The sequence below is a fragment of the Pseudorca crassidens genome, chromosome 20 (assembly GCF_039906515.1).
Source record: "Pseudorca crassidens isolate mPseCra1 chromosome 20, mPseCra1.hap1, whole genome shotgun sequence".
In the NCBI taxonomy this organism is placed as follows: Eukaryota; Metazoa; Chordata; class Mammalia; order Artiodactyla; family Delphinidae; genus Pseudorca; species Pseudorca crassidens.
This window is the reverse complement of record NC_090315.1, coordinates 10,835,828-10,856,218: the sequence shown is the minus strand read 5'-3', so window position 1 is coordinate 10,856,218 and position 20,391 is coordinate 10,835,828. Positions and strand designations below refer to the sequence as shown.

Genomic DNA, 20,391 nt, shown 5'->3' with positions numbered 1-20,391 from the left:
TAAATTTAGTTTACAGTTTCCTGTAAATAATTACACATTTTGAACGTGGTCAGTCCCCGCCACCACCTCCTGCCAGGACTGATTCAGCGCCTCAGCTCACCAAGCTTCATCTTCTTGAGTGTGGAATCTGAGTCGTCTCGGGGCCGCTTGCGGGCATCCTTGCCGCTGGGCATGTTGCGGGCGATCTCAGCCTGAGGTGTGCCCAGGTCTACCAGCAGGGTGGTGATCTGAGCCTGGAACTCCAAGGAGGCTGGGTGCTTCAGCACACTCAACAGGTGCAACTTGAGGTTCTTACGCACGCTGCTCACCTGAGATTTGGCCAGCGTTGGGGGCAGGTTGGCTGTGAGGAAAGTAGCAAGAACTTCGCGCTGTGGACAGAGCTCCTGGGGTCCTACCACCCTCACTTCCCAAGCCCCATCTTGGGCAGTGGTGGCGGACATCTCCTAGAAAAGTTCTTTCGCTCTCAGATCTAATGTATGGCCTTCCCCCGTACAAGCTGATACGCAAAACCCTTGAGAGGTCTCCTTCAGTATCAGTCAACCTTAAAACAACGAGAAAACTCACCTTCCCTTTCATTAAACATAGTCACATCTCCCTCCATCTCTGGTCTGGAAATTCCAACATGCTTGCCCTGGGGAAGGCTATAATCACCTCCAGAATGTCCCAACTGAACTGCCACAACAGTTCATCATTGGTCCCTGACACCAGAATGACTTTCTAATGTCTAACGATCACCTTGACAAGTAAGCCTCCCCTGTTCCAGAGAGAAAGAGGATGCCTGCAATCTTTCCTGCCCAGCATCCCTTCCCACTTCCTCAGCCAGCAACACTCCCATTTTCCTTTGAGGGAACCACCTCGGCTCCATTCTCAGTCCAAGTGGGCAAGAGACTCAGGGCCGGTAAGAACACCGCAATCTCTTGGCCATTGTGACTGGCTCAGAGATAGGCTCACAATATCTTCTTGGCCAATCAGAAACAATGAGCCCTTGGACCTTTGCTGGAATGATTGGGAAGAGACATTCTCTTTCCCATGGGGTTGCCAAGGAGATGGAATGGAAGCCTGTAACAACTGGGGGCCATCTTTGCTACCCCAAGGAAAGAGACACACAAGAGCCAGGAGATGCAGAGGGATTCATGATCTGCACACACTCATGCCTCAACTCCAGACTTTTCAGTTTTCACACATGCACAAAAGTAGAGAAAACAGTATAATGAATCACCATGTACCCATCAATATTTTGCTGATCTTGGCACATCGATCCTCCCTGCTTTTTGGGGGAGAGAAGGGAAGAGCTGGAGTATTTTAAAGTACTTCACAGACACCAACCAGGTCATTTCACCCACACATACCTCAATATTAAAATCAGCTTTGAACCAAGTTTCTGTCACATGCAACCACCGAAATATACATGTCTAACCTAGAGAATCCTTCCCTGTGTCCACAACCTACTAGACTGATGATGCATCCCTTATGGGCCCACTACCTAGCTCACATTTCCTCAGAAAAGAGGAGACTGGTCTGTGGACAGGCGAAGGGGAGAAGGAGGGGACCAACTTACCGTGCAGGGTTTCATAGGCCTGAATCACCTCAGACATGAACATGGGCCTCTGGCGGGCAATATTGGCGAGGGAGCCCAGGGCTGTGGTCAGGTTGATGGAGGAGATAGCGGGGTGCACCATGAACTTGAGCAACTGCTCTAAGGCTGCCTTGCCTTCTTCCCACAGCACATCTAATGAGGGAGAGAAGAGAACCAGTTGGTAGGGCCCTTTCTCCCTGGCCTCCAGAGAGAGCAGCCTTTGGGACCAAAAGGAGAAAGATCCTCATACATGGATGGCTATGAATGGCTGAAAAAACACTGAAAATTTAATGGCTGATGCGTCTGACTATAAGACTATTAATGAATATAAAAATCTAGAGCTGATGCTCAAAGCATGGGCTTGCAATAGTGAAAAAGTAGAAATAATTTAAAATATCCAACTATAAGGAAACTGACTGTCTGAACTACATTGATGTAAAACTTTAAATATGTATATGTCTGTACACACACAGACAAAGGACTGAAAGTTCTTTTTATCACCACGCTCCTTGATCCAGTCACCAAAAGTTAACTCTTAACAACTGTGAAAGATATCTTGACATTTCTTACACAAACATACTGGATGTCACATTATCTGAAATAGTGAATAAAAAATAGAATGTGATGTAACCATACTGTGAAATATTTTGTAGCATCTGAACATGATATTGTTAGGAAAAGAAGTAACAAGATAATTTTGTTGAGTTTAAAAGGTTGTCAAGGGACTTCCCTGGTGGCACAGTGGTTAAGAATCCGCCTGCCAATGCAAGGGACACGGGTTCGAGCCCTGGTCTGGGAAGACTCCACATGTCATGGAGCAACTAAGCCCCTGTGCCACAACTACTGAGCCTGTGCTCTAGAGCCCGCGTGCCACAACTACTGAAGCCTGTGCACCTAGAGCCCGTGCTCTGCAACAAGGGAAGCTGCCGCAACAAGAAGCCCGTACACCGCAACGAAGAGTAGCCCCAACTCGACGCAACTAGAGAAAGCCCGCATGCAGCAATGAAGACCCAACTCAGCCAAAAATAACAAATTAATTAATTAATTTTAAAAATAAAAAGGTTGTCAAACAACATATAAGAAGAGCTAATTTTTGTGGAATGCTTACTATGCCAGCCACGTTAACTCACCAAATGCTCATACCTACACCCTAAAGTAGATGCCATAATAATGACCCCCAATTAACCAATGAAGAAACAGGATCAGAGAGAATAGGTCAGTTGCTCAATGGTAGAGCAGAGATTCAAACACAAGCCACTACACTCTAATGCCTCTCAGTTGAAAGTATAAAGCATGGCCCTGTTTTCTGTAAAAACAGGGCAAACCGACACAGAAACTATGAATATATACATATAAATATCTTTGCATAAAAAAGGTCTGAAAGAAAACAATACTCTTAGCAGTATTCATCTCTGGTAAGCAGGACTGGGGGAGGGGGTATTTTCCCTTTATACCTCTCTCTATATTTATTGCTTGACATTTCAGTAACGTGCAGCTACTACTTCTATAATTTGCAATTAGAAAAACTGTAAAACTAGCTAGTATTTACTACTAAGTGCTCACGTCTTCATGGAACCTCCCAACAAACCTGTGAAAGGGGTACTACTATCACCTCCATTTTACAAAAAGAAGATAAAGTTCAGAGAGGAGTAACTTGCCCAAGCTCACACGAGTAAGTGGTAACACTGAGATTTGAACCTAGCATCAGGGCTCTTAAGCACTGTTTTAAACTGACTCCAGAAATGAAAAACCAAGAAAAAAGGGGGTGAGGGGGAGGAGGAGGAGGAAGGGAGCCAGTGCAGTGACTGACAAATGGCACCAGCTGATAGGTGGCACTCACTGTATTGGATATAGGGATGGTCACGAGGGATGCGGTCCAGGCTGATGTCGTGCTCCTGGCGTCGGGGCACCTCCGAGTCGGCCATGCGGGGTGACAGGGTGACAATGAGGCCCTCCACAAACTTGATGGCGTGGGTACGGATGCCGTCATTGTCAGAGTCCAACAGCAGGATGATGTCCCCAGCCATGGCAGACACCATATCCCAGCAGGCTTCCTGGAGCTCGCTGATCACCCGTGACTTCACCATCCACTGCGAGTGGGCCAGGGAGGGACGGACGGACGGACAGACAGATGGGGAAAAGATATCAATCACCAACTCCACCAACTCCCAGAGATCCATAAATGATGATGAATACATTCATTGGGGAAATGTTCACTGAGTTACAACTCTGTCTCTGGCCCCATGCTAGGTGATGCTGGGGACAGGAACCAGTGGTGACCAAGCCAGGTCTGGTCCTGCCCTCACGAGGTTCACAGATAGTGACAACCCAGAGTGATGAAGACTCAGATCTTAAGGAAGCCAGAGGAACAACAGTGCCAACCTCACAAGGTGGTGGCAGAGATTAAATGGATTCATTCCTTTCATTAATGTTAATGTACATCACATTAACAGTGTGGACCTGGCTGGCCCATCCTGGTCACAAAGGAGGTACTCAGGGAATGTTTGTTGAATGCACAAATGAATGGACAGATGGATGGAAGGATGGGTTAATGGCAACTCCCTGACCATTAGACATTAGAACCCCTTTGTTGTCTTTTCTTAGAGATCAACAGCACGTCTTGCTCATAACGAATCTGATCTGATGCTGGTTTTGAACCCTAAAAGATAAGTCTGTAAATGAGACCTGTCAGGCTGGGACAGCCCCAGGTGGGGAGGGAGCTCTTACCTGCAGGGCCACCTTGTAGAGCTGGGTCATGGTGAGGATGGCCTTCTTCACCACATTCACATTCTCATCTCTCAAGAGCATGTTGAGATTCGCGATCAGTTTCAGCAGTAACTCAATGTCTCGCTTGCTAGGGGATGGAGGAAAAAGGGCAAGATCAAGGTGGTCTTTGGGCAGGTGATGGGAGCCTGGGGTCCACAAGGAAAGGGAAATCAGGGTCAGTGTGTCAGGAGATTGGAATGGAGGTGGACACCTGTCTTGTTTGCCAGCACAGCTGGAAGCTGAGAACAATGCCTGGCACCTTCAGACAGAGCTGACCCCAAACGCTGTCTAGGTTGGTCCTGTAACCCCCACTGTTCTGTATTATTAGGGCCCTGCTGTTCACATAAGGTGCAGCAGAGCCAGACAACTGTAAGTCTGGATAAGCAACTGTGTCTTCTAGAACAGCTTCTACCTCAAGGCTTGCTGTGAAAACTGCAACAACACATGTAAAGCTCTTAGAAAAGCATAGAAAGCATTCAATAGATATTAGCCATTATTACTTTAAAGCACTCTATTTTATGTAATCACGGTTTTGTTTACTAATTTGTTTACCTAAGTCTGAGGGCTCTGAAAGTGGGGGACCCTTTCTAGTCTGAGTACTAGCAGAGTCTCATTTTTTGTTGAAGGAAAAAATGAAAGGCCTTCAATAAATATTTATTCAGTGGATGAATAAATTCAAGGCTACACCTAGAGCTCAGAATGTGTATTTTCATAACACGTTACAATCTGAATTTAATAATTAAGCTAATCAGTCAAAAATATGAAACTCAGCCATCAACTACATGAAGGCAGGAACGATACCTGTTTTTATTCACTGTTACAGTCCTACAGTCTGACACAAATGCCTGGCACATAGCAGTTATGCGATACATGTCTGTCGAACAAGAAGTGTTTTGGCAAACTCAGAAAACTTACCACAAATTGTCCCAGTAATAATCTATAAAAATTTTGAATCACTATTTTGTATACCTGAAATTAATATAATATTGTAAATCAACTATACCTTAAAAAAAAAAAGACAAAACTAGTGGTTACCAATGGGGAGAGGGAAGGGAGGAGGGGCAAGATAGGGACGGGGGATTAAGAGGTACAAACTACTATGCATAAAATAAATAAACTACAAGAATATATTGTACACCACAGGGAATATAGCCAATATTTTACAATAACTTTAAGTAGAATATAATGTATAAAAAATCTGAATCACTATGTTGTATACCTGAAACTAATATTATAAATCAACTATACCTCAACTGAAAAAAAAAATTCTCCCAGTAAAAGGTGGAGACTGAGAATTTGGGCAATGGTGTTACGGACACAGGTTAAAATCCCAGCATGGCCACATACTGGCTGTGTGACCTTAGGAAACTCACTTCACCTGAGTCACAGTTCTGTCTTCAGTTAAATGTGCCAAACAAATAATCCAGTGTCATTTTGAGGATCGAATAACAAAGTAGGTAAAGTATTTAGTACACCAAGGGAAGTAGCTGAAAAACTGTCAGATGCTGTTTACAATATGAAGGTATAGCCGATAGTCCTTACTGATGATGCAGATGTGAAGTGTGGGAGAAGTAGAGGAACTGTAGATGAGTTCAAGATTTCGACCTTATTAAATATTTGCTGGGGAATCACCATGCATGGGAGGGAGAATGGGTCTGAGAAGCAGAGGGCAAGACTCTCAGGGCAGGGCCAGGCACCAAAGAGGCTGACTCCAGCAGGGGTGTTCCCAGGGGCTCCCTGCACCACCCCATACCATGCCTCCTCGATGAAGCCGATGACAAACTTGCGCACTTCAATGGACTTGTCTGCTTGGAAAGCGATGATCTCCTGCCAAGGTCAGGAAGAAGGTAGGTCAGAGGTGCCCCAGGATCCATTCCCTTATCCCTACGCCCACACCCTTTCCCTCCTGTCGGTCACTCACATCCAGGAAGTTGTCCAGTAGTGTGGGATCTTTGTTGATGATCAGCTCCTGGACCTGGAAGGAGATTGGGGATGGGAAGGAGGAACACACATATAAAACCAGGGTCCAATCAGTGCAGATAGGAACATGTAGGAGAAAACAGCATGGGGGTAGGCAGCAGAAAAGCTCAGTTCAGATCCTGGCTCTGCCACTCCTACCATGGCCTGGGCAAATGGCTTCCCCTGAGTCTCAGTTTGCTCTTCTGTAAAATGGGAATCGTAAACAACTTATAGGGCTGTTGTGAGGCTTCAATAAGAAGATGCTACAGGGCGCAGGTCCTGGTGGATAGTGAGTACGTGTTACAGATGGAGGCTAAAGAAAAGAGGGAAGTGCTGCAGGACTCCTACCTTCCTGAGGCTCACCCAGCAATTCTCTCCACTCTCCTTCTGTTTCTACTCCCCACTCAACTGTCACAATTCATCGGGCATTTTATGACAATGAGAACACATTTTCTGAGGCCCCTGTACCTGCCAGGCTCTTTGGAATAAGCCCTTCCCAAAAACATTCTCACAGAAGCTCACTGCCTATGACCCAAGGCACTGTTGAACAGCCCTGACAACCACTCCACAAGGGAGGACCCGTCAGGACCCCACTCTACTGCTGAGGTGGAATCGACTACCCAAGGCCACATGCTGAACAAGTAGAACTGGGGTCCTCACCCAGGCAACCTGACCTCCCAACCTCTGAACTCCACCTGCCTCCCCAATTCCCCATGCCCTCTTTTGCTTCTGTACAAGCTATTATGCCCTCTGGTCAAGACACTCTCCCTTTCTCACTTAGCCTGGTTCTCTCCGTATCATCCAGGTCTCAGCTCAGACATCCCTCTTCTAAAAAGCTCTCCCTGACTCCCCACCGCTAGGCTGGGTCAGAAGCTCTCTCTGGGTTCCACACCCCTCTGGGCTCCTCCATCCCATCCCTGCCTACTCTGGGTCCTCACTGTCTGGTCACCTGCATGTCTTCCCCACTGGACAGGACCCTGGCAGAGAGCAAATACGAGGATCAAGAGCATAGAATTTGGAGTCTGAATCCAGCATTCAAGTCCTAGTTCAGCCAGCTGCTATGAGTGACCTTGGGCTAGTTTAAGCTCTGAGACTCTGCTTCTTTCTCTATAAAACAGGGAAGAGCCCTGCCTCATAGAGTTTTTGTAAGAATTAAATGACAGCGTGGCCGAATAGCACTGAGCACCATGGCAGGCATATCCCAAGTGCTTAACTGTGGACACTAGTGTTATTACCAGTGTCTTCTTTTCGAGAGGTTCCCATCCTGGCTCCCCTTGTCCTGCTTAGCCCAGCATCACCCCCTTCCCCTCACCTGTTTGAGCACTGTGATCTTTGAATCATTGGTGATCAGTGCTGCCTGGTTGAGGAGATCCACCACCTGGAAGGAAGGTGAAAGGCATGTGACAGTACTCACCTTGCCAGCCCAGCCCTGACGGCGCCCCCTGGGTTCTGCCACCTAGAGGTGGATGGCCCAAAGACAGGGCCTGTGCCTCCCCACTCCAAACCCCTCTCTCCATACTCACTCTCTCTGATGTGGTCATGCCATCAATGCCCGGCCCCTCCTCTTGCGTGAAAAACTGTGATGCCACGCTCCGGCGAGTGACGCTGTCCCCACTGCTGCCTGCCATGGCTGCTGCCTGGTACTCCCTGGAGAAGACAGATCAAGCTCTGCACCTTACCTCACTAGCTGCAAAGGGTTCAACCCTCCTTTCTAGCCTGTTGGATCTTTGTTGGGTCTTTTGAAGCCCCTCCCCCTTCCAGAGTCTGGATCAGACTGTACGTGTCCATGAGGCTACAACCTGGGGGAGACTGATGTCTCCCAGCTCAGAGGCAGTACCTCATGGAGTACCGAGCCTCACCTCCAGTACTTTACACGTAACGGGCTGACCACGAACACCTGCTGAAAGACTGAACAAATGAACACAGAGCAGCCACGCACTGGTCTCAGTGCCTCCTGTCTCTCCATCAGGGCTGTACTCTGGACTGGACACCAGAGCAAGCTTTCTAAAACATAGCTCTGAGGAGCTCCAGTCAGAGTCCTGTACATCGTAAGTACTCAATACATCAGAGAAGGCCTAATTAAATTATATCTCTGCCACTTTCTGGATTACTATGGAGTTGTGCTTTAAAAGGCCGGGGGCGGGGGACTATTGGGCATCTGTCCCAAAGTCACACTAGCAAAATTAACAAATAAGAAGGGTATCAAATACAGCACTATTCCTAATAGCAAAAGACTATTATCGGGCTTCCCTGATGGTGCAGTGGTTAAGAATCCGCCTGCCAATGCAGGGGATATGGATTCGAGCCCTGGTCCCGGAAGATCCCACATGCCATGGAGCAACTAAGCCCAAGCGCCACAACTACTGAGCCTGCGCTCTAGAGCCCGTGAGCCACAACTACTGAAGCCCGTGTGCCTAGAGGCTGTGCTCCACAACAAAAGAAGCCACCGCAATGAGAAGCCCACGCACCACAACAAAGAGTACCCCCGGCTCGCCACAACTAGAGAAAGCCCGCGTGCAGCAATGAGACCCAACGCAGCCAAAAATAAATAAATAAATTTATTAAAAAAAAAAAAGACTATTATCAACACAAATGTTCTCAAATAGGGAGACTGGCCGAAAAACTATGATACATCCACATAATAAAACACTATGTAACTATAAAAAGGAATGAGGGAAGGAAAAAAAAAGGAATGAGGAAAATCTCTATATACACTGATAAACAGTGGGCTCTAGCACATTTTAAGTAAAAGCAAGTAAAGTGAAGACAATGTTTACTGTATGCTCCCTTTTTACAAAACAAAGGAAAATATGTGTATATGTTAAAAAAAGAAAAAAAAACTGAAAGGAAAAACCAAAAAGTAGAAAAGGGAGAATACAGTTTTTTAAAAAAAAAAAGATGTATCTCAATGTATTATCTTCATGAAAAGATGACAGTGACAGCCTGTTGCATCACAGAAGAATGTATACAATTAAAGTGACTTTTGTCAAGTTTGTGTATGTATACACAGAATGACCGAGGCAAGAAACCACTGGGTCTCAGCTGCCTCTTCTGTAACAGTGTTTCTCTCTCAGAACTATTTTGAGGAGTAGATTAGTTTCAGAAGGCTACTGCATAAACTGTTAACAACAATTTGAGGAGGGTGAAAAAGGTGCACCTTTTAAAAGAGATATACTGCACACAGCAGTTTATTCAACAGGTATCTGCTGAATGAATGACTATCCAACAACCTCCTTCCTAGTCTCCCTGCTGCCTGTCATCCCCACATCTTGCTTAGAGTCAGAGCCAACTCCTCACCAAGACCTAGAAGACCTTATGTGATCTGGCCCCTTCTACTTCTGCCCTCATTTCCCTCTCAGCTCTCCCTGCTCCAGCAACACTGGCTTCCTTGTCATCATGCCAATCATACCCCTTCCTCCAAGCCTTCTCCTCCAAGGGCTTCTCTTCTTTCTGCCTGGGATATCCCTCCCCTCACAGCCTGGCACAACTCCCTCCCTCCTTATTTCCTTCAGGTCTCAACTCAAATATCCCAGCAGTGAGGTCTCTGACTATCGCATTTCAAACTTCCATTTCCTCTCCGTCCCCATCTGTGTTGCTTTATTTTTCTCCATGGCATTTATTATCAACACACCACATATTTATAAGCTCCATGAGGGCAGAGATGTGTGTGTGTGTGTGTGTGTTCACTTTCTCTATCCCCAGCACGGAACAGAGCTTGGCACCTAGTAAGTATTCAATAAAAATCTGCAGAGTGGGGCTTCCCTGGTGGCGCAGTGGTTGAGAGTCCGCCTGCCGATGCGGGGGACACGGGTTCGTGCCCCGGTCTGGGAAGATCCCACATGCCGCGGAGCGGCTGGGCCCGTGAGCCATGGCCACTGAGCCTGCGCGTCCGGAGCCTGTGCTCCGCAACGGGAGAGGCCACAGCAGTGAGAGGCCCGCGTACCGCAAAAAAAAAAAAAAAAATCTGCTAAGTGAATGCCAAAGGGCTTCAACAATCACTGGGCTTAGTATCCCTACCCTTTGGCTCTAGAATGTTTGAAAAATAACAGCTAATATTTACTGAACATTTAATACGTGCTGGACACAATTCTAACACATATAGTAACTTAGCAACTTATTTAAACCTCACAACACCAACTCTTTGAGGTAAGTACTGTTTTTTTTTTTTAATAGGGGTATAGTTGTTTCATAGTGTTGCATCAGTTTCTACTGTACAGCAAAGTGGAGTTCCCTGTGCTATACAGCAGGTTCTCACTAGTTATCTATTTTATACATATTAGTGTGTATATGTCAATCCCAATCTCCCAATTCATCCCACCCCCCCTTGGTGCCCATAAGTTTGTTCTCTACATCTGTGTCTCTATTTCTGCCTTGCAAACAGGTTCATCTGTACCATTTTTCTAGATTCCAAGGTAAGTACTATTTTTAATTTCCATTTTACAGATGAGGAAATTTGAAGTCCAAGGAGGTAAAGTCACTTGATCAAAGGCTCACAACCTGTAAGATGTAGACCTAGCAGTATGGCTGCAGAATCCAGCCTTCTCACTGCTGTGGTGGACTGCCTCTCTAAAGGAACTGCTTCCCCCTGCTAGGTCTGTTCCCAACAATCCAGTATACTGCTGTTTCCCATCAGAACACTGAACTTTTTCATGATGAACCTTTCACATTGATCCACCCAAACTTTTTACCATGTTCTTCCTCTTCCACTTTTTGGTTTCTTTCTTTATTTTTTAAACGTATATACATATTTCCTTTTCTTCTGTAAAAAGGGAGCGTACGATAAACACCGTCTTTCATTTCGCTTTTCACTTAATATATGCTGGAGCCCACTCTCTATATTTCATTCCTTTTTTGCCCCCCTTCCCTCATTCCTTTCTACAGCTGCATGGTATTTTATTATGTGGCTGTTATCTGTTTTCCTCCTCTGCCAGTCTCCCTACTAAAGAACATCTGGGGTGTTTGTAGTCTTTTGCTATTACCAACAATCATTGGTTCCCCTTCCCTCCCGGTCCCACCGCCCTACTCCCACCTGGGAATATGACGACTCCCCGCATATACACAGAGTGGCCCCACGAAAATCTTTCATCATTCAACGAACATTAACTGGGAGTTTTCGGCGTGACAGCGCTGTACTGGGAAACGCTGAGCTCATGGTCACAGACAGAACTAAAGAGCCACACAAATAAAGGTCCAATAACAAATGAGACCCCCCGCCAAGTGACATGAAGGAAAGGCACAGGAACCTATAAGAGCGTTTAACAGGCGGATTTCGGGACGGAGAGCGGGAAAGGAGGGCTTCGCAGAGGAAGTGACGTTGGTGCCCAGACCCGAAAAATGAATGGGAGTCAGCCAGGCGGAATGAGTAAAAGGATGTTGCAGACAGAAGGGACGGCATGTGCAAAAAGCCTGAGGCGGGAAGGCGTATGGCGAGTCTGAGGAACCGAAAGGCCAGTACAGCTGTGCGACGTGAGGAACGAGCAAAGAGGCAGAGCCGAGGCCGGCTGGGCGGACGCGCCTTGGGGGCCACGTTGGAACTTTGCCCTGAGGGCACTGGGGAGCCACGGGAGGGTCCAGAACTGGGGAAGAAACTGGGGTCCCGAGCGTCACTGCTCCCTTCCCCTCTCAGCGTCCCCACTCCCCCCGGCAGCGCCCCTGCCCTTTCAGGGTCCTTCCTCCCTTCGTCCCCGGGCCCCCACGCCGCCCCCCCTCTCACCGCGGCTCAGGCCTCCGTCCCCCTCGCGCCCCCTCAGCAGCGCCTCTTCACAGACACCGCCGCCATCTTCCGCTCGCCGCCGTGACACTGCGCATGCGCCGTGCACGGAGGGTCGCTGGGAAATGGAGTCCACTCTGCGGCAGTACCCCGCCCCTACCTTCGGCCGCGCGGCCGGCCTTCCGCTCTCCGCTCCCTACGACGCCGGGGCAGCCATTCATTTCCGGCTTTCGGGAGCCATACCTCCTGGGAAATGTAGTCCTTTGACGGGGTCGGGAAGGAAAGGGGGATAGAGGCTTATGGGAAATGGAGTTCACAGTAGTTCTGGGTCCCTGGACGGCAGGTGTTAGAGAGAGTGGAGAGTCCGGGAGGCGAAGCTCTTAGGTCTGGAAGGTGGTCTGTTTCCTCAGCGGGGTCTGAGCAGAGGCCTCGATCCCTTCAACCCTTGATCCTGACCATTTACACAGTATGGAGCATTTCCAGCTATAAGAAGCTTCAGTCTTCCAGTCCGTCCAATGGAAAATGTGGTTTCGAGGAGCTCCTACAGGTTCTTATAGTAACACATCGGGACCCATGGAGACCACTCGGCTCTGAGCTTCCTTTACTCCGCGGCAGTCTTGCTGGGCTCTGGCTGTTCGCCTGCTCCTGTCGAGATGATGAACCCCCTGGATGGAAGGGCCCTAGAGTTCTGCCCTCGAGGCTTTTAGTATCAGCAATGCCTCCCACCTGTAGCTCCTCACTCGTTCAGCCATCTCCAGCTCTCGCGTCCCCGGGCTGCGGCTCCCGGCGCCTGAGGTCTTTCTCCTCGCAATCCCGCAGGGGGCGCCCCAAACCGGGCGCACCGCCCTCGGGGAGGCGGGAGGGGAGCCCAGGGCGGGCGAGGGCGAGGGCGAGGGCGGGGGGGCTGGGGGGGGTGTCCCGGCTATAAAGCGTGGCCGCCTCCCGCGGCGCCCGGGAAGGCTGGGACCCTGGGCGGTCGGACGGACGGGCGCCGGTCGGAACTCAGGCCGTGCAGGCTGAGAGATCCGAAGCGCTTGGTTCCCCCCCGGGCCGGAGCGGGGGCGGGTGGGGGCGCAGGCCCGGGGGATGCTGGGCTCGGTGAAGATGGAGGCCCATGACCTGGCCGAGTGGAGCTACTACCCGGAGGCGGGCGAGGTGTGTCCTCGGGGATGGCGGAGCGGGAAGCGGGGGTGGGGGTGGGGGGGTGGGGGGGCAGGAATCAGGGTGCGGGCCTAAATGGGGGCAAGAACCGGGGTGTGGACTCAAGTGGGGGCCCCAAATAGAATTGGGGAGCGGAGGAACTAGAGACACGGAGACCAGGTGTAGGAGTCAGGGACGGGGGACAATGCATGGGAGCGCGGTTTAGGCAGGCTAGTCAGAGTGAGGGCTTAAACGGGAATCAGGAAGATTTAGGCAAGGGTCAAGTCATAGCTTAAATGTGAGGGCTGGGTGTCAGGGACCCAAAGTACAAGGAATTAAAATTAACAGACCAAAGATGAGACTCAGAACTCCGGGATACGGACAGAGCTGGGGGATTAGGAAATGGGGTTCAAAACTGGGGAAAATATAAGGGACTAAGTGATGGGAGAGGGAGGTCACCATTAAGAGAAGTCTGAGCTGGGAGCTCAGGGTTAGAAATTAGTGTTAAAGATGGGGGTCTGGGGTAGAAATAAGAATTGGGGTTCCGGTATACGGATTGGGGCTGCGACTACGTCAAAGTCAGAAATGGGGGTTGGTGCTCGGGTATAAGAGATGAAGGTGCTCAGAGACGAAGCTTGGTCTGGGGAGTGTGAAATAACAGGTGATTTAAGAGTTGGGGCTCGGATAGATAGGGGTCAGAGTCGGGATCCTGAGATCAGGGCATGTCGGCAACAGCATTGGCAGTGGAGGGGTCGGTCTCCACCCCCGCCCCCCATCCCTACTAATGACCCTCACCCCTCCCAGCTGAACTTCAGTGGTTTAATTGTTATCAGAGACCCTCAGCAGGGATTCTCCTTGTTGGAGTCTGGAGGGTTTCAGATTTCGCACCCCCCATCCCCGCCCCCACTCCACCTTCCAGCAATCTCCACTAATTGCTAATGTCCTCACCAGTCCCATCTCAGACAAGATTTCCCTGGAGTAGGGGGCAGGGATGTATCTTAATTCACTCACCCTAGCCGCCGGGAAGTCCCTCCCCAGGTCTAACTCCCATTCCTCTTGCTGCAAGGACTCCTTCTGAGCGTGCTCTCTGCCTAGTCAACATTGTGAAGTGGAGGGGTCCTCGTCAGAGGGTTATGGGGGGTCTGGATACCTGGGTTTCTGATGGAAGGGGACTGTGGGCTTGAGGTGGGGTATGGGACTGGAATGGTTGAGTTCTCCAAAGAGACCAAGATCTGGGGTTTACAGGGGCCCCAGAGCGCCTGAGTCCTGGGTCTGAGGTTTGAAGCTGTAGGGTGAGACTCCTGAATACCTAGGCCTGCGGGGCTTGGCAAGGTGCCCAGGAGGGGCCAGTCCTGGGGCTGTGGAGGTGTGAGGTGCACGTGGGGTGGTGCAGAGAAGGGATTGGGAGTGTTGAGAGGTGGAGCCTGGGCAGCTGGAGATGTAAGTTACATGGTGGGGAAGGCAGAGACCAGGTTGGAGGTGGAGACTCCCAGGTATTGGGGGATCCCGGCTGAAGCCCCCACATAGTTCAGAGTCTGGGGACCTGATTTAAGGGTACCAACTACAAATCAGTGTTCTGGAGGCATATCTTAAGAAGTAAATTGCAGGGGTCTAGGCTGAAGGAGTCATTATTTGGGGCAAAACCTGACGTTTGGTAGGGGACAATTTGTGTGGAAATTGTCTCTGAAATTGAGGGACAGTCTAGAGATAGTCAGCATTTGAGTGCGTATTTTGGAAGAGTTGACATGTAGGGGGCTGGAAATGGACATAATGTGTGAGGGTCTCCTCAGCTTTCCCATCAACCGAACCACCTCCTCCCCCTGGGTCAGAACAATGTGGGGAGAAACACGTGCACTCACTCAGCGACTGAGAACTGAAGGGGCCCCCAAACTGCTTGCCCACCACACCCACCCTCCTGTTGGGGTGATGTTGACCTCCCCAGGCTGGCTCCCTGTCTGGAAGGAAACTGGAAAGTTATTGCCCTAAGACATCCCCACTGGCCTCTGCTTCTCACAGATCAGCTGGTCCAACTGCTCCCCAGTTTTATAGGCGGAAAACCTAAAGCCTCTTGGCGTGCGGGGGGAGCCGCTTGAGGTCCTAGGCTGGGACCAGGGTTAGAAAGGAGCTTGTAGCTTCACACTGCCCCCTGCTCCCTGTCACACCCTCCTCCAGAGACAATAAGGAAATGAAAGGGGAGAAATTCCAGCCTCCTGGGGTGGGCGTGCAGGTCCCCTGAGGGCCTCCCCCCCAATCTCAGCCCCGCCCTCGCTGGGGAGATCCGGTTCAGACCCGGACACTGGGGGTTCATCCCAGCCCCAGGCATGTGAAAGCCTAGGGTGGATTAGGGCAGCTGGAGTGCTTGAGGTCAGACCTCAAAGAGGACTTCCGGGTGGATGGGGAGCCAGAAGAGAAGGGCTCTGGGGTCCCAGTCTGTCTTCCTCTGTGATACAGGAGAGTCTGACTGAGTTGGAGAAATGTAGGGGGTTGTAGAGGGATTTAGGACCTCTCTGTGGATCCCCTGAGTCCATCACCTTCTCCCCTCTCTCTGAAGGACCCTCTTCCCTTACTCTTAGGGAGGGGCGAGAACCAGCCAACCCGGGGGCGGGGTGGGGGGGGTGGGGGGAGACCAGTGCATGGGGGAGGGGAGTAGCTGTGGCTCCAATTTCAATGTGAGACTTCTGGGGAGATGGTGGTGCTGAAGCAAGGGGCAGAGAGATGCAAAGACGTGCTGAAGGGGAAAGAAAGAACAGGGTGGGAGAGGAGTGGGGTAGAGAGAGACAGAGAGAGAGAGTGCCGAGGCAGGGAGAAAAAGATGTGAGAGATGACGGGGGTGGGGGACAGAGGGAGAGAGAGATGGGGTATGGGAGAGTCACAAGGAAAGAAAGGCAGAGGAGGGGGAGATGAGAGAGAGAAAGACAAGGAGAGAGAAAGGGAGAGAGCGTGGGGAGGGGAGAGAGACAGACGTGGGGAGGGGATGAGGGAAGGAGTATAGAGGTACTGAGACAGGGAAGGAGATGCACAGATACACACAGAGCCACAGGGAGATTCAGAGACATAGGAGAAAAGAACTACCTGGAAGTCATGTGAAAGACAGAGGGGAGAGTTTCTCTACTAGAACGCAGACCTGGGTTGCTTACCACCTGCCCCTGACTCCTTGAGTGACCCTGGCATTTCCCTTTTCTCTCTGGACCTTTGGATGTGCAGACACTTAAGTGACAAGGGAATGAGATGGGACACACTGATTCATAGCAGAGGTGGCTCCCACCAGAGCTATAGCACCCCCCAGTGCTGTGAGACCACCCTCCCTCAGGGGGAGGGAGCAGGGCAGACAGGCAGATGGAAGATTGACAGAGAAAGGATGGAAGACGGGATGAAAGGGGTAAATGCAGACAGAAAGAAATCACCATCCACCATGCTTCCTATTTTCCTTGCTTATCTTGTTCACTTCCTGCTAGACTGACAGCTCCCTGAGGGCAGGCATTTCAGTCTGTCTTGGTCACTGCTTTTATAGCTTGATCCAGAACACCGATCTGGAGCCAGACTGCCTGGATTCAGAATCCCCGTTCTTTTCCTTTCTTGTTGTGTGACCCCTGGACAACCTCTCTGATCCTCAGCTTGCTCAGCTGTAAAATGGGCATGATAGTGCCTCCCCCATAGTGTGGTTGTAAAGATGAAAGCAGACCTTTGCTGTGAAGTGCCTGGAGCAGTGCCGGCACAGAGTAGGGCCAAGAAATATTGAACAATTGAGAGACTATATAGTTACTTACAAAGACATAGCAATGTCTACTATATTTCACTGAGCTAAGAGGCACATTTTCTCCCCATTGAACATATCTGAAAATGGAATGGGTTTTACAGTCAATGGTGTCTAGGGATTATAATTGACTGTTTTTTTCCATTCTTATTGATACTTAAAATAATACTGCAGCTTACGAAGTGATATCTTAGATTTGATGATATATAATAAACAGACGACATATATTAGGTAGAAATATGTGAGTTCTGATTTTCAAATGCTTTTGATCTATAAAAACTGTAATTGTATAACCTAAAAGATGATGGCTAGATGGACAGAGAGTACACATATAAGGACTTCCCTGGCGGTCCAGTGGTTAAGACTTTGCCTTCCAATGCAGGGGGTGCGGGTTCGATCCCTGGCGGGGAAGCTGAGATCACACATGCCTCGCAACCAAAAAACCAAAACATAAAACAGAAGCAATATTGTAAGAAATTCAATAAAGACTTTAAAAATGGTCCACATCAAAAAAAAAAAGTACACATATAGATTCCATTGTTAGATAAATCAGCAGTTCTTGATTTTTTTTTTTTTTTTGTCTCAGGACCTCTTTACACTCTTAAAGTTATTATTTTGCCTGTGTTGGGTCTTCGTTGCTGCACGCGGGCTTTCTCTAGTTGCGGCGAGCAGCGGCTACTCTTCGTTGCGGCACATGGGCTTCTCATTGCGGTGGCTTCTTTTGTTGCGGAGCACGGGCTTCAGTAGTTGCGCACGGGCTTCGGTAGTTGCGGCGCATGGGCTCAGTAGTTGTGGCTCGCGACCTCTAGAGCGCAGGCTCAGTAGTTGTGGTGCGTGAGCTTAGCTGCTCTGTGGCACATGGGATCTTCCCAGACCAGGGCTTGAACCCGTGTCCCCTGCACTGGCAGGCAGATTCTTAACCACTGCACCACCAGGGAAGTCCACCCTCTTAAAATTATTGAGGACCCCAAACAGTTTTTATTGATCGGGGTTATGTTGATTGTTAACAGCATTCAAAATTAAAACTGAGGCGTTTTAAAAATAGGCATTAATTCTTTTTAAAATAGCAACAATGTGTTAGTATAAGCAATGTATTTTTACTAAAATAACTATTTCAAAACATTTAGTGAGAGGAGTGGCACAGTTACATTTTTGCAGATCTCTTTAGTGTCTGGTTCAGTAGAAGACAGCTGCATTTTCCTAGCTGCTTCTACATTTGGTCTATTGCAATATCACCTGTCATGTGGCCTCTGGAAAACTCTGCTGTACGCTCATGAGGGAAGGAGAGTGAGAAAGGCTAGTCATATCTTATATCTTTCATTATATGAAAATAGTTTTGGAGACTCCCCCCAAAAAAGTCTTGGAGACTCTCCAGGGTGTCCTGGACCACACTTTGAGAACCACTTAAAGTGTGAGCTTCAGTATATGGGAGCGTGGGGGGATGGGGTCAGGGAGGGAGGTGCACGAGGAGTGGGGGAAGAGAGACTTCAACAGACAGCTGTTTACAGAGGAGGCAAGACAGATAGACAGATGGGCACACAATGGGTCCAGTGACCCTTTGCTTACCAACAGAGTCGAGACTCACCACCCGCTGTTTCTCTTTCTTTCCCTGTAGGTCTACTCTCCGGTGACCCCAGTACCCACCATGGCCCCCCTCAACTCCTACATGACCCTGAACCCTCTGAGCTCTCCCTACCCCCCGGGGGGGCTCCCTGCCTCCCCACTTCCCACTGGACCCCTGGCGCCCCCGGCGCCCACAGCACCCCTGGGGCCCACCTTCCCAGGCCTGGGTGCCAGCAGTGGTGGTGGCAGCAGCTCAGGGTATGGGGGCCCGGGACCAGGGCTGGTGCATGGGAAGGAGATACCGAAAGGGTACCGGCGGCCCTTGGCACATGCCAAGCCGCCATATTCCTACATCTCGCTCATCACCATGGCCATCCAGCAGGCGCCGGGCAAGATGCTGACCCTGAGCGAGATCTACCAGTGGATCATGGACCTCTTCCCCTACTACCGGGAGAACCAGCAGCGCTGGCAGAACTCCATCCGCCACTCGCTGTCTTTCAACGACTGCTTCGTCAAGGTGGCGCGCTCCCCAGACAAGCCGGGCAAGGGTTCCTACTGGGCCCTGCACCCCAGCTCAGGTAACATGTTTGAGAATGGCTGCTACCTGCGCCGCCAGAAGCGCTTCAAGCTGGAGGAGAAGGTGAAGAAAGGGGGCGGCGGGACCTCTGCCTCCAGGAACAGTGCGGGGTCAGCCTCCTCGACCACCACCCCCGCTGCCACAGTCGCCTCTCCGCCGCAGGCCCAGCCTCCAGCCCCCGAACCTGAGGCCCAGGGTGGGGAAGATGTGGGGACTCTGGACTGTGGCTCACCCCCATCCTCCACACCCTATTTCACTGGCCTGGAGCTCCCGGGGGAGCTGAAGCTGGATGCACCCTACAACTTCAACCACCCTTTCTCCATCAACAACCTGATGTCGGAACAGACACCAGCACCTCCCAAACTGGACGTGGGATTTGGGGGCTACGGGGCGGAGGGTGGGGAGCCCGGGATCTACTACCAGGGCCTCTATTCCCGCTCTCTGCTTAACGCCTCCTAGCAGGGGGGTGGGGACGTGGTGGGTGGGGTATGGCTGTAGCTCACACCATCAGGCTCGTGGGGCCTGATCCTCCTGGGGACACCTTGCTTGTCCTGTCAGTTAACATCTTGGCTGGTCTGTTACTCACTGTGGTGACTGCCATCTCTGTGGGCATCGCATTGACCCACTGGCTGCTGTGATAACTGCCATTGACATCCTGGCGGGCCCGTTGAGTACTGTGAAGACTGCCATGTTGATTGATGTTATTGGTTGATCTATTGGGTATTCTGATGGCCACCGTCTGGGATGACATCTCGGTTGGCCCTTTGGGTGCTGTGATGCACATCCCCTTGGGTGATCCTTTGGATGTGGTGGTGACGCTGGCCCACTGGGTGCTGTGATGGCCACCATCTTTACTGGCTGACATAACCAGTGTACCACTGTGCAGCATGATGGCCACCAACAGCCCCTGTGTTGGCCATGTCATCACTGTCTGGTGTGAGTTGAGTGAGGGATGGAGATGAGGATACTCCTTGGTTTTTTTCTGGAGCCCATCCCCCGCTCCGGTCCAGGAGAAACCAGAAAGGACTGGTTAGGGTGTGGGGAATTTCTACTGAAGTCTGGTTCTTGCCTGGGAAGCGGGATACTGGCTGTGTATGACCATTAAAGGCACCATTTCTGCCTCTTACTGAATGTTTCTTTTCCTTGGCGAGTGGGCCCTTTGAGGCTTGAACACCTGAATTGCTGTCCCCTGTCCCCTCTCCTTCCTGCCCCCAAGAGCTGGCTGCCTCTGGGGGAAGGGCTGGGGGAGGCATCGACCTGACCTTTGGCTCTTTGCTGTCCCTGACCCCAAGGACAGTTTGCTCACAGATAGCAGCCCCTGCAGCAGTGGGGCCAGGGCAGCAGGA

At 50.3% G+C, this 20,391-nt stretch overlaps 2 protein-coding genes across 4 annotated transcripts in view; one reads left to right on the top strand and one right to left on the bottom strand.

The window, feature by feature from the left end:
• SYMPK (symplekin scaffold protein) overlaps positions 1–12,160 on the bottom strand; it is a 35,848-nt gene extending 23,688 nt beyond the window's left edge. For 2 of the 3 annotated variants that reach the window (XM_067720402.1, XM_067720404.1), the window contains exons 1-9: positions 12,015–12,160; positions 7,825–7,948; positions 7,614–7,679; positions 6,264–6,317; positions 6,096–6,169; positions 4,304–4,430; positions 3,417–3,666; positions 1,559–1,729; positions 101–340 (exon numbers count right to left, since the gene is read on the bottom strand). In XM_067720402.1, coding sequence (XP_067576503.1) covers positions 101–340; positions 1,559–1,729; positions 3,417–3,666; positions 4,304–4,430; positions 6,096–6,169; positions 6,264–6,317; positions 7,614–7,679; positions 7,825–7,929 — 1,087 coding nt within the window. In that variant the 5' untranslated portion in view covers positions 7,930–7,948; positions 12,015–12,160. Of the gene's footprint in view, positions 1–100; positions 341–1,558; positions 1,730–3,416; positions 3,667–4,303; positions 4,431–6,095; positions 6,170–6,263; positions 6,318–7,613; positions 7,680–7,824; positions 7,949–11,330; positions 11,520–12,014 lie in introns of those variants that run through there. The other variant, XM_067720403.1, reaches the window with a different exon arrangement.
• An 817-nt stretch (positions 12,161–12,977) lies between these two features.
• FOXA3 (forkhead box A3) lies at positions 12,978–20,171 on the top strand. The gene is made up of 2 exons (XM_067717869.1): positions 12,978–13,166; positions 18,521–20,171. Exons 1-2 carry the CDS (start codon positions 13,098–13,100, stop codon positions 19,502–19,504), a joined length of 1,053 nt encoding a protein of 350 aa, XP_067573970.1. The 5' UTR covers positions 12,978–13,097; the 3' UTR covers positions 19,505–20,171.
• The last annotated feature ends 220 nt before the right edge of the window (positions 20,172–20,391 follow it).